Source organism: Centruroides vittatus, unplaced genomic scaffold, assembly GCF_030686945.1.
Source record: "Centruroides vittatus isolate TY-2023 unplaced genomic scaffold, ASM3068694v2 scaffold_1047, whole genome shotgun sequence".
In the NCBI taxonomy this organism is placed as follows: domain Eukaryota; kingdom Metazoa; phylum Arthropoda; class Arachnida; order Scorpiones; family Buthidae; genus Centruroides; species Centruroides vittatus.
This window is the reverse complement of record NW_027122669.1, coordinates 760705-773111: the sequence shown is the minus strand read 5'-3', so window position 1 is coordinate 773111 and position 12407 is coordinate 760705. Positions and strand designations below refer to the sequence as shown.

General features: G+C 40.2%; 1 protein-coding gene across 1 annotated transcript in view; it reads left to right on the top strand.

Annotated features, from left to right (window-relative positions):
* Positions 1-1684: 1684 nt before the first annotated feature.
* Positions 1685-12407, top strand: part of Snoo (Sno oncogene) — a 62573-nt gene continuing 51850 nt past the window's right edge. Inside the window, exon 1 of the mRNA XM_067284025.1 lies at positions 1685-3023. Coding sequence (XP_067140126.1) covers positions 2124-3023 — 900 coding nt within the window. The 5' untranslated portion in view covers positions 1685-2123. The remainder of the gene's footprint in view (positions 3024-12407) is intronic.

Genomic DNA, 12407 nt, shown 5'->3' with positions numbered 1-12407 from the left:
ATCATGTTAAGTTTGTGGTATTGTATGCACATTTGGAGGACCTTAATTAGGTTCTCCAGTTATCGGGAGCATCTTGGATCATCTTATGTAAATCGGGCACTCCAGTTAGAATTGATCTTCTCAGAACCATTAAGTTTGGATCATTTCACTCAAATTGGGTACTCCGGTTATCATCTTACTAAAACTGGAAACATTTTACTCGCATAAAAGCTTTAAATCGAAGATCACCGAACATCCCGGCGTTCGAAACACGTCCATAGCCATTTAATGGGAGTGCCCTGCCATATTTTAAGGGCAGAAAACAGCCCACAGCATAGAATTTAATTTACAATTTATCTAAACGGAAACGATCGTTAGAGAACCGTGACATAAATTAGCATTGCGAAACGATAATAAACTTCTGCTGATCTTTTTATTATACTAAAATTAATAATAAAGTATGCAAATTTCGGTAATTGATAACAATCTAATTTAAATGTAAGCAGAAATTGATGATTTTCGTTAAGTATGGCGCGAAAAAAACACCCATTAAAAAGGAAGGAAGAAGAAGAAGAAAAAAAAAAAAAAAACCTCTCGGACACGAATAACTCGTCTGACTGCCTTCTCAATGGAACCATTCGTCCTTGGATCACAGGTTAGAGACTCAACATATAGATGATTTTCTAGATTCAGGCCATATCTGCCTGACCGAGCAGTAGGAGACACACGAGGGAAACCAGTCCATTTACTCCGAGCATTCTTTCAGAGTGATTAACCTAAAGAGATGTCGACGGCCGGTTGCACCAAGTTCGTTTCATACCCACGTACCAGGTGCAGAGATTTCTATCGACGCATCGATTATGGGGTATAATGGGGAAATAAAACAACACCCCCCCACCCGAACCGATCCTTAGCTTAACATTAAACACACGAACGTACCCCGAAGAGTGTTACTCGATCGTCTATAATTAGGTGCTTTCAAGATATCCCCAATTGTTATCCTTTCGCTTTTATATGCCGCCCCGTGGGGGATGGAAGCGGGGGGCGTCACTTCCGAGCTAATTTCGCTCCGGTTAATTTTGGGTCTTACGTGTCGACGTTCGAATTAGAAAGTAAATAGCGTACCGTACATCCAAGCCAAAAAATCTTAACGTTTAAAAAGTATTAAAGACAATGTTGAAGACGTGGTGGCACCCCCTCCCATCGATTTAGAACGGCGACGTCTCGGAGGAAGAAGGAGGGGGAGGAGCGAAAATGGTAATAGAAATAGTTAAGTGGGTTGTCACCGTCGTCGTCGTCCCCCACCTGTTGCGGATCGGCGGGCGTGATGTCATCAGACGGACGAATTCAACAGGCGGGGTGCGAAGCGTACGACGGGAGAACCCCCCTGAATCGAATTACGTTGGCGGAATAAAAATGAAGACCTAGTTACGGTAATGGTGCTTTGGTAAGACATAACGAGTTTTGGAAGCATTTGGTGAGCACGTGAAAGTCCTAGTTTTTGTAAAATGAGGTTATAGTAGCTGTAAATCAGCTTGGAGGACAATGCCGCCATCAGCGCTTTGCCTGGTGTTACCGTCGTTACACGTCGATCTTTTCGTTGCCCTTTCTCATCCGGCCGTCGGACATCGGCCGACAAACAGAGTCTTCCATTCGTCCAGGAAGCGCCAGGCAGTTACCACCCGGAGGCAGGAGCGCGGGAGAGGGAGAGACACGGCCGCGTTGATGGCTGCGCGAGCAGCGGTACTTCCTCTACGTCACGTGATCGTCTGATTAGCCCGAGGGAGTGACGTCAACTAGCAGAACAGCAGACGTCTGTCGCCATTCCGCTTCGTATCGTTGTGTTGACTGCAGTGTCCGGAAGGAGTCGAGTAACGATTGTGAGGTAAACGATTTAGATAATGTTCGAACGATGTACTCGGTTGTTTGGAATAGCGTTTAAAGGCCGCAAAATATTACATCGGTTTCGATTGGATTAGTTAAAATCTGGTTGGTTGTTAGATCGCATAGGGGAGATGTATGAGTCTGCACCAGCCAGCCCTCGTCACAGCCTGCGAGCACAAGAGACAGACGTGTGATAGTTGAGCCGTAAAGGCATCCAGTATGGTGTTTGCGTGTTTTATTTTCCATCGTATCTAGTCAATATGGATCAGAAGGTTCAAGGATATACACCTCACCTGAAAAAAGTGCTGAAAAGCTATCAGGCAGCCGCCACTACAAGCCTACAGGGCCCAAACAGCTTCATGGGTATGTGGGAAGAGAAGATAGGACCAGCCACTGCCGCCAAGACTGCGTCTTCGGAAAAAAAGGCACCGACGGCTAACAAATGCAGCGATTTCGATACGTTCGTGGCACCACCGCCATTTCCCATTCAGCAACCTCCCATATTCACGCCACCCGATCAAAGTCGGTGCGAACGCTCGGAAACAAGACTGGAATCCGAGATCATATCGTGTTTTGAGGTCGGAGGTGAGAAGCGTTTATGCTTACCTCAAATACTCAACACGGTACTGCGGGAATTCAGCCTGCACCAGATAAACGGGGTATGCGACGAATTGCACATATTCTGTTCCAGATGCAACCCCGAGCAGTTAGAGGTATTGAAAGTCACCGGGATTCTGCCCCTTAGTGCCCCGAGTTGCGGACTCATCACCAAAACTGATGCGGAGAGACTGTGTTCCGCGCTTCTACACAGCAATCCACCCAAATCCAACATGAGAGCGGACGATAAATGCACGTTTCACATAAAGGTGTACCACCAGTGCTTCGGTAAAACTCAGGGAGTGTTCTGGCCCGATTTATACCAGGCGCCTAATTTGCCTTGCATCGAATGCTCGGAGTGCAGGGGGCTTTTTGCACCCCAAACATTTGTGTGTCACACTCATCACGCCAAGAATCGCACTTGTCACTGGGGTTTCGATTCCCTTAACTGGAAGTGTTATTTGTTGCTATCTAAGGAACACGAACACTCGAAACAATACCGGCAACATCTGGAAGAACTGAAAGCAAGGTTCGATCATTGTCAGAAACTTAAAAGGAAACAGGTAAGTTTAACCCTAATTTTTTCCCCCTTTCAAAGCGCGCTCTTTATCAAACAAATCTGGGGTGCCTTGGTTTAGTTTATTACCAACGGCCATGATTTAATGCCGTTTACCAACGACCTTCGTGGTGTAATCGATGCACGGTGCGTAAGAATTCTTCACGTTTGCAACTCGACCCCCCCCTTCTATACCGTATCACTCGTACGAGTCGTAGGGGTAAAGTTAAGATCCCTGTAAACACAGGTGAGAGAGAAAACAGACGTGCCAGATGTTACTGTCCTCGGGGTGTACCCGTCTGTCCTTGCCGCCTGGCGTAGAGGTAAAATAAATAATCGAGTTGCATTGTGGGAATTTCTCGGCCCGTGAGGTGTTCCAGTTTCGACACGCGAAAGCCTACCAAAAGGATGTTGGCCTTCGTCTACGTTGTCCATCCTTTTCGTTTTGCAAATTGCGAAACTGCCAGTCTATAACGTCACCGCATTTCACGCCATTGCGAGTGTCGTAATAACGAGTATTTCGTTTGCTTGCGTCTAAATTTAGTCGCGAAGGCAATTTTTTATGCCACCCCATCAATTTTGCAAGAATTTCTGAGGCTTCCAAAGGGATGAGAGAAAAAAAATAAAGTTGGAATTCATCACTGTTTTTATTATATATATATACATATATTTTTTTTAGCCTTCTCAGAAAGTCTCGTGTGTATTTTAAGATCGTGTTTGTAGGAACTTGCGGTACGTTTTAACCCCCCTTACACTTAACATAACTGTATATAAACCCCGTTTTTGCATGGTGGTAGACGTTGCGCGGTTTTTAACCATAGAAAATGTGGGTCTAAGAAGAAGCTCGGTGACTAAAAATAATCTGTTGATTATGGTATGAATAAGCTTTAATAATAAACAACTGTTTAAAATAGCTCGAGGCTGTACACACGCTGGGTCCGATAAGAAAGTCGGGACCCCTGACAAATCTGGTGTTCAGAGTGCGTGAATCCTTTGTGGTATTTGTCCAACTGCCGGGTCAACTCTTTGTTTGGCACTCCCACAAAGTCCATTCGTTCACCTGTAGTTAACTCGAAATACTCCATCTTTGTATAGAATATTCCATACAATCTTTGGTCGTGACGTAGTTTCGTGGGGGCATTCCCTTGTTTTTTTTTGCCCTTATCGCCCGGTCGAAGATAGCGCCAAACGGGACGTTTTCCGGGTTCGAATAACGTTTATATCTATTCATAAATCTAGACAAGAAAGTGTTCCGAGTCTTTAAAAAAAAATGGTTCCCCCTCTCGAAGGCCATCCGCTGTTTTGTCTGAGTGGCGGAATGTGATATTGATTCTTTTACATCCCGGAAGCGATTCGGTCACGTGAATTGTTCGCGTTATCACCTAATGTGGCAAAAGATATATATGCCACGGGTGCCGGGGTCTTATATTACGTTCTCAGTGGCCAAAATGGATTCTGGGATTGGGAAAAGTTCCCAGTGGGCCTCGTTCGTCAACTGTCACGCATTCAGGTGTGGTGTGAAAGAGCATACAAAAACCGCTTCCTCTTCTGTATCCATTGTGTTTGCAGCTGGGAAGGTGGGGCATCTTTTCTACACATTTTCTCCAGTAAAAAATGCCCCCGGGCACGTAGAGTAATGCCCATTTTACGTTCGGATACCCGATCGATTGGATCCGCTACACGCGCAACTGCGTGGTAGTTCCGTTCGGTTTCCTTTCCCCCTTTCCCTCCGCGGATTTTTTGGGAGTTCGGAGCCCAATTCGAACGTCGCGGATTCTCGGGGGGGGGTCGAGCAGAGGGAGAAGGGGAACGGGCCAATTTATTGAACTGCGAAAGGTTGGTGTGATCGAAGCCAAGACAAACAAGTCTTGTTTACTTGGTCCGTTCGATTGGCAGATTGCCAGGCCACGCGTCCTTGAGTTCACTTCCTCCTTCCTCGTCGCGTACAGGATGACGGTGAATACACTGGCTTCGCTTCGTTGTTTGTCTTCGTTTGCTTACGTAACTGGAATATTTTGTCGGCTTTGCTTTGGTGACGAAATCTTGCCCGAGGTTTATTTCGTCTGATCGGCCATCTTGGTTTCTATGCGGAAGGATTTTCACCAATTGCGACTCGAAGGGGGGAGATACCAGCCGGTGTTTTCCCGTCCCTCGGGGTCGACAAGTGCTAGTGTCTTGGGCGTTGTTTCCATCAACTCTATCGCATGGCTTGACATTGACAAAACGCCGGCTCTTGTCGCTCCGCTGAATAACTCAAGGACGACGACGACGACGCGCCATTAATGTTATTTTGTAAACTAACAATTCCTTCCCCCTCGTCTGAGTCGGTGTGTAGTTTGATAACTTGCCTGCACACGAATCCGAATCGTAGGCAAAACGCTAATGCATCGTCAGGTGCATCGATGTAAGGGTTGATAATTGATTTACCCTTGACACAGACGAATCCAATAGCGTGCCTTTTGCCCCCCCCCAAACGTGATGCGAATGTAATTAAAAATATATAATATGTGTACGCTTCTTCCTCGAAAACGCTTGTATCTATGAAGTATTCTCGTGTTAGATAGCATTTTATTATTTAATTTTGATTTATTTTTTTTTAAGTCGGGAGACGTGTGCTCGACCTAATTCTTCCGCACAACCCTGGCTAATCAAACTGCACCGTGAACTTTTGTAGGGTTGTTCCTTTCCTAGTAGGTGGTAAGAATTACGATTAGAAAGGAAAGCGGCCATTCTACATTTGGCTAAATGGCTACAATCAACGTGTTTCCTATAGGGAAGATTACTGTTATCTATTTCCAGTTTATTCGGCTTCACAGAAGTTCACGGAGATTGAGATTCGCATCGTATTGTAGCGATGGATCGTATGCAAATTGATCTATACACCGCCCATTTAATCAGGGCACGTAAGCCAAATCTTAGGGCCTCACATTTATACGTGTACAGAATCACTATTTAATGGAAGAGAAGGGCCTATTGTGTTATATATTAGGACTACAACACGTCTAAGTCCAGTCCTGATAAGCTTTATAGAGTCTCATATTTTAATCTACAGTTTACAGGGCCAGATTTACACTTAGGGCTTTACATATTTACACATATTATTTGGTGAAGGGCCTATGTTATAGCTTAAGACCATAAGTTGAACTCATTGCAAAATAAGAAATTTCATGGAATAAATTCCTCGGCAGCTTAATAAATAACCAAGTATTAAATATTCTTTTTACTATTTAACTGTTCATAAAGATAAATGACAACTGAATTATAACACTTTTCTTCATGCACCAAATCCTTGGCTAGTTATTAAGCTAATTAGGCGCATACATTCAACATTAATAACATTGATTCTAAGTTCAAAATAATCTTGAATTGTCTGCAGATTTAATGATTTTTTTGGCTCCTTTTTTTTTCTCTTTTCCTGTTAAGTAAATTATCTTAATACATGTTATCCATCTGAAAAAGCTTTCATCTGTATCAAAACTAGATGTTGCTTCCTTTAAATATTACACCCTAAGGTGTAGAATGGTGTTATTATCTTGTGTAGGAAAGGTTTGGTTAGTTTTTAGGCAAACTTAGTAGAAAATAACAGTTTTTGTGTAGGGCCAGCAAGGAAACAAATAAGAGAATTGATGACTCCTTTGTTGTTTTTCAAAAGGGGTTTATGCCCTTTGGGCCGGCTGATGTTTGCCGAAAGTTTTAAGTAAACCTAATTAAATTCGGGACATACATCCTTAATGGCAATTCGGAATGCTTAAAAGGTTGTGGCATTTATGCAAATATGGTGGCACGAAATCTGATAGAAAGGAAAGAAATATCACCCGTTCCTTTATAGAAGAAATGCCAAATAACCGTGACTAATGGATATAAAATAATCTTGTAAAGAATGTCGACAAGAGTTTTATCGTGTTATAGATTCATTCCCCCTTGTTCTAAAATGATTATTGTGATGTCACGTAGTTGCATTTCTTGGAAACAAATAACTTAAATTTTGGTTCTCTGAACCTCCTGGATGGTTTTTTAGCTGTATTTTCTAGTAAATTTAAACCCTTTGCATCCTTAAAGCACTAAATTTTGGCTCTCCGAACGTCTTGGAAGGATCTTCGGCTCGATTTTCTAGTAAATTTAGGTCCTTAAACCCTTTGGCTGTTGTCTCCGAAGTGATTAAAATATGGCCACACGCAACGCGATGACGTAAAACGCACGATTGCAACGTGCGCAATTCACTCCTCCCATGTTTTTCTTCATTTCTGCATTGAAGATAATTAAAAACAATGATGATCGCATCCGTAAATGATAGCGAAACCATCGAACGAGTTAAACACGGGAGTGCGTGTGTGTACAGTACATTACCAAGATTAATTACAGAAGAATGCCCAAAAGCGCTGCCGTTTTCTGTTCTGCCCATCGAAAGCTAAGCAACTAAAGAAAGTAAAGTTTGTCCAGTTTGTCAGGTTAATACAAAGAGGTACCGAAGGTGGGGTCAACGGCCGAAAATAAACTTGTTTTGGTAGATTATCGCATGTCTAGAGCACGAGTTTTGTATCGATGATTCGGCCATCGTTCGTTTAACAAAACAGTAGTTCTCCGCCCAACGGTTGTTGTTTATTTTATTAATGGCCCACCTTATCTCTACTTCGATAACTGGAGTAGGCTAATCTTCGCGCGATAACAAAGAATTGGCTCGACCTTTTAGCATTTTTCGTAATCATTTTTTGGGCGTTTTTCCTCCTCCTTTACATCCTTTTTCAGAAGTTGCCACATCCACAGTCTAGACACAACGTCTGCACATTAACTTACTTAACATAGGGGCATATTTAGCAATATTAAACGCATAAAAACCGTATTTGTGTTTAATTTAATCGCACTTCTAGTGTTTACGACTTTAAAAAACTCGGCGAATTATGGCTCTACACCAGATAAAATTGGATACGTAATTACTTTCACTGCAGTTTTTCTGTACATAATTTTCGAATTAAGCCCTCCTTCTTCTTCAATTTTGCAAACGTTAGCAATTTGCAACACTTAAATGCAAATTTTTTTTTTTATCAAGTAAGTAAATTGAAGGGTACTTATCGAAGTACAGCATTTATAAATTTAATATACTAACTTTTAAAGTAGCTTGCTAAGTAACTTGTGAGGATTTGCGTAGGTTTCAACGTGGAATTTACTTGAGATCTTTTTTGGAATTTGTTAAAGATTGGCACAGAAAAAAAGAAAAAAAAAACTGGAAGAGGCAAGCTAAATTGGGCGGGACATCTGGCAAGAAAGAAAGATAAATGATGATCAAAGGAATAAGTGAATGACCCTCTCTCAAAATCCTTAGAACTGTAAGGAATTTTTGGAAGAATATGTAAAAAAAGTGGAATAAAAAATGGCGGCTTTTCATTGTAAATTCGAATTTTTTAAAGTCTATGCCAGCTTCTATAGATTCCGTGTTATGTAAATTCGGTACAATTCTCAATTGTGTACATTACCTTAGCATAATCGGTTAATGTTACCTATGGTTCCAAGATGGCGGCTCGTCTGATTCCAGCAAGGAAACAGTGGGACGCACGTTCTAACCTAACCTATTCTAATAAATTACCATAATTATTAGCAACCAAATTATTAGAATAGGTTAGGTTAGAACGTGCGTCTCACTGTTTCCTTGCTGGAATTAGAGACGAGCCACCATCTTGGCTACCTAAGGTAACATTAACCGAATAGGTTAGGTTAAGTTATAACGTGCGTCCCCACTGTTTCCCTTCTATTTGCTGGAATCAGAGACGAGCCTCCATCTTGGAACCATAGGTAACATTAACCGAATAGGTTAGGTTAAGTTATAACGTGCGTCCCCACTGTTTCTCTTCTATTTGCTGGAATCAGAGACGAGCCTCCATCTTGGAACCATAGGTAACATTAACCGCATAGTCTATGCTAAAATCTTTGTGTTCGGTTGGTAAAGTATAAAACTATATCTATATCCACTGTAAACACGGTAATGTCGGTAATATTTACATAAACTGTATATACAGTAGATTAATGTGTGTGTATAATATAAAAGGTTTAAGTGTATAAACATTAATGTGCATTTTCTGCAAACTTGATACGTAGTGTATGTGTATTGTTAGTCTAATCTTTAGTGTAAACATAGCATAGATGCATAGTGCGTGCTTAGTTTCTGTTTGTTTAGTGGCAGGATTTTAAGAATATGTATGCTACTCGAAGTACATTTGCGTACAATTTTATAGTAACAAACTGAGGAGCGCCGCAGCACCAAAAGAACCGGTACCCCTGGTATTTGCTTGTTGCATAGTGCGTACATTAAGCGCAGTGTTATTGCATAGTATCAACTCGAAGCGTAGTGTACGCGTACACACTACGGATCGGTAATGTAAACTCGATACAAGGCCGTACCCCGTTCAGTTAGACACACGCAAAACACAATAACAAAAAAAAATGGCGTCCTCTATAAACACTGATAGGACTTCGCGTATAAATGAAACAACAAAAATAATCATTCGTCCAGGCGTATCCGTAAAAAACAAAAGACATTGCTGTGGCAAATCGATTTAGGGTACCTTCAACACAACATTTTCGAGCTATTTTACGAGCATTAATTATGCATTGGCACTGTTATGCCACACAAGCTACGCCTACATTATCGTAATTATCTGTTTCTAATCGATATATACTGTTATTTTCCCGAAAAATTCCATGCAAATTACTATTTCACCAATGATTTTTCTCTCATTAATTATGCAGAATGTATGCAACGCGAAAAGACGCCATGTTTATTATATATTCTGCCGTTTACTCGACGTAGGCCTACAATAATCGAGATATGAATATTAATAAATATTCTGCAATTTAGCTTTTGTTAAGTACTGAATACTAAATAGCATTAAGCTAATAAATAATATTACTTCCCAACCTTCTCTCGCATCCGTCCTAAACTTGCTACTCGACGTCGATCGCGAGTTACCGGTTGGAGCAGGGTCTGTAATATCGAATTTCCATGCATCGAATCGTAAATTTAACTGTTTTAAGTGAATTATTCGTAAAGAATAATCACTTACGAAGTGTTAATAAGCTAATTTTTTAAGAATATCGTTTAATTTTCAACCTTTATTTCTCTAAGGCACAAAGCCTCGACTCGGTGGGATCGCGAGCCACTGGTTGGGGAATTGTGCGTATAAATATCGAATTTCGGCGTATTAAATAGAAATTTTATATTTTTAATATGCCTAATTGAAGATATTCTTTTGGAAAAGTCACGAAACGTGCTTTTGCGTAAGAATTTAGTTAGGTTTTCAACCTTTTCTCGTTTTCGGAATAAAGTAGCGTGTTACGGAGCTCGCGAGCTACTAGTTGAGGATCGTCTTTCAAAAACTTCGTTAATTAGTGGCCTTTAAGAATTCTCGGGAGCTTGCATTGATAAAGTATAAACAATTTTGTCAGATTTTAATTGGGTTATATAGTTAATTAATTATAAAGATATTACTTAATTTGGGTTCGAAGATAGAAGATTAAGCCACTTTCTTCTATTAAATTTAATAATTAGAAGTTACTTAATGTTTTGCAAAATATTTCTGCAGCAGGATCCGAACCTACGACTTTTGCTTACTATCCTGACGTATTGCCAATTACGTTACCCGGATACCGTTCGATCTCGGGTGCAGATCGATTAATTTTGAAGGTATATAACCGTAAAGGTCACTTGCCATGTCAACCGAGGATGATAATTACAAGACCGTGGTCTTCTATGGTGGCGTTCGCCAATCTTTCTGACCTCGCAGACCACTAAACTCGCAATTTTGAATCTTGTGGACCACTGTTGCGCATTCTTTTTAAATGATAGAATAATAATCGTAAAAGTTCCATTTTACTCTATTAATATGAAATTTACTTGTTTAATCGGGGGAAGGTTGTCGCTGCTCGTTTGAAATAAGTTTATGGATCTTTGGATCTTTCCCACAAAAGGACGACAATCGTGTTTGCATTATTTATTGATTTATTGTAATTTTTATTTCTCGATAATGGTCATTCCGTGTTTAGTTTTAGATTTGAATAAAAAACCCCAATGAGTGAGTAAAAAGACCAATGTAAACCAATGTAATAGTTTATAGAGATCTTAAGTACGGGTTGTATGTGATGGAGATTCGTTGTATATCTTCAGGTTGGCTGTCCTCGGGCTGGTCCGATTTCCCGTGCGTTTTCCGAATGTATACGGTGCCGATGTTGTATTAGCCTACTTATATCCTTGTGATATCTGTGTTCGGCTGCTAAGCGGATTATATACGCTAGTTCGGTATCCCGAGCCCGGACGTTAGCCTTTAAAGCCTTAATCAGAAGAGCCTTTACACATTGGTCTAACATCCAGGCTCGGGATACCGAACTAGCATATATAATCCGCTTAGCAGCCGAACACGGATATCACAAGGCTATACGTAGGTTAATACAACATCGGCACCGTATATATTCGGAAAACACACAGGAATCGGACCAGTCCAAGTAAAATAGTTTATATTTTAATTTTTGTCAAATAATGAAAATATTTAATCTCTTAAATCTTTCAAAATATCAAGAGCATCTAGACAGAAAACAAAGTCCATTTCAAACAAAAATTAAATTGATCAGGCATTTTAACAGTCTGCTTTATTTATCTATGCATTCAGTCAAATATTTGGAGATTCGTTATTCATTCTAATTAATAAGAAACAGTCATAAACTTGGCATTTCTGCTAGATTTTTTGATGTAGTTTAATACTTTATGACAAAGAATTAATTTCAAGTTATGTGTATAAGTCACAAGGGAGCAAACTCATTCAATAATTCAACAAGCTCAAATCATACTATACTTTCACCATGTTCGTCTTGCTGCTCATGTTACTCGACTAGAAGGGCCACCCGGAGAATAACGAGGGCCTGGAACAAAATACATATTGGGGCTCTACAGTAAATTAAATTATTAAATTAAAGGAAGTAAATGAAATAAACATTGTACAGGGGCTTCTAATTCCTGGGATTGGGGTAATTTGTTCCTTTTTCCGCCTCTAGACGTCCTCGGAAACTATGGATCTGAATGTATTCAGATTAATACGTCTTAAAGTTGGCCAATTCTATGGCCTATTAATTCTTCCGTATTTTTATTTTTGAAATAGGATCAAAGCTTTTTTCATTTTTCTTGTAGATTTATCATTCAAAATCCATTTTCAAATATTTACAGTAATGCAACAATTATTTTGAAAGGTAATTTGAATAGTGTATATAGGTGTTTATTTGTTTACAAGTGAAGCGAGATCAATATAAAGATTGGTGCTAACGTATAATCTACATAATCTACGTTATAATTCGGTTGCTAGTATTACAAATAAGTCAAATTTATAACAGAAGAAATATTTCTTCTTATTGT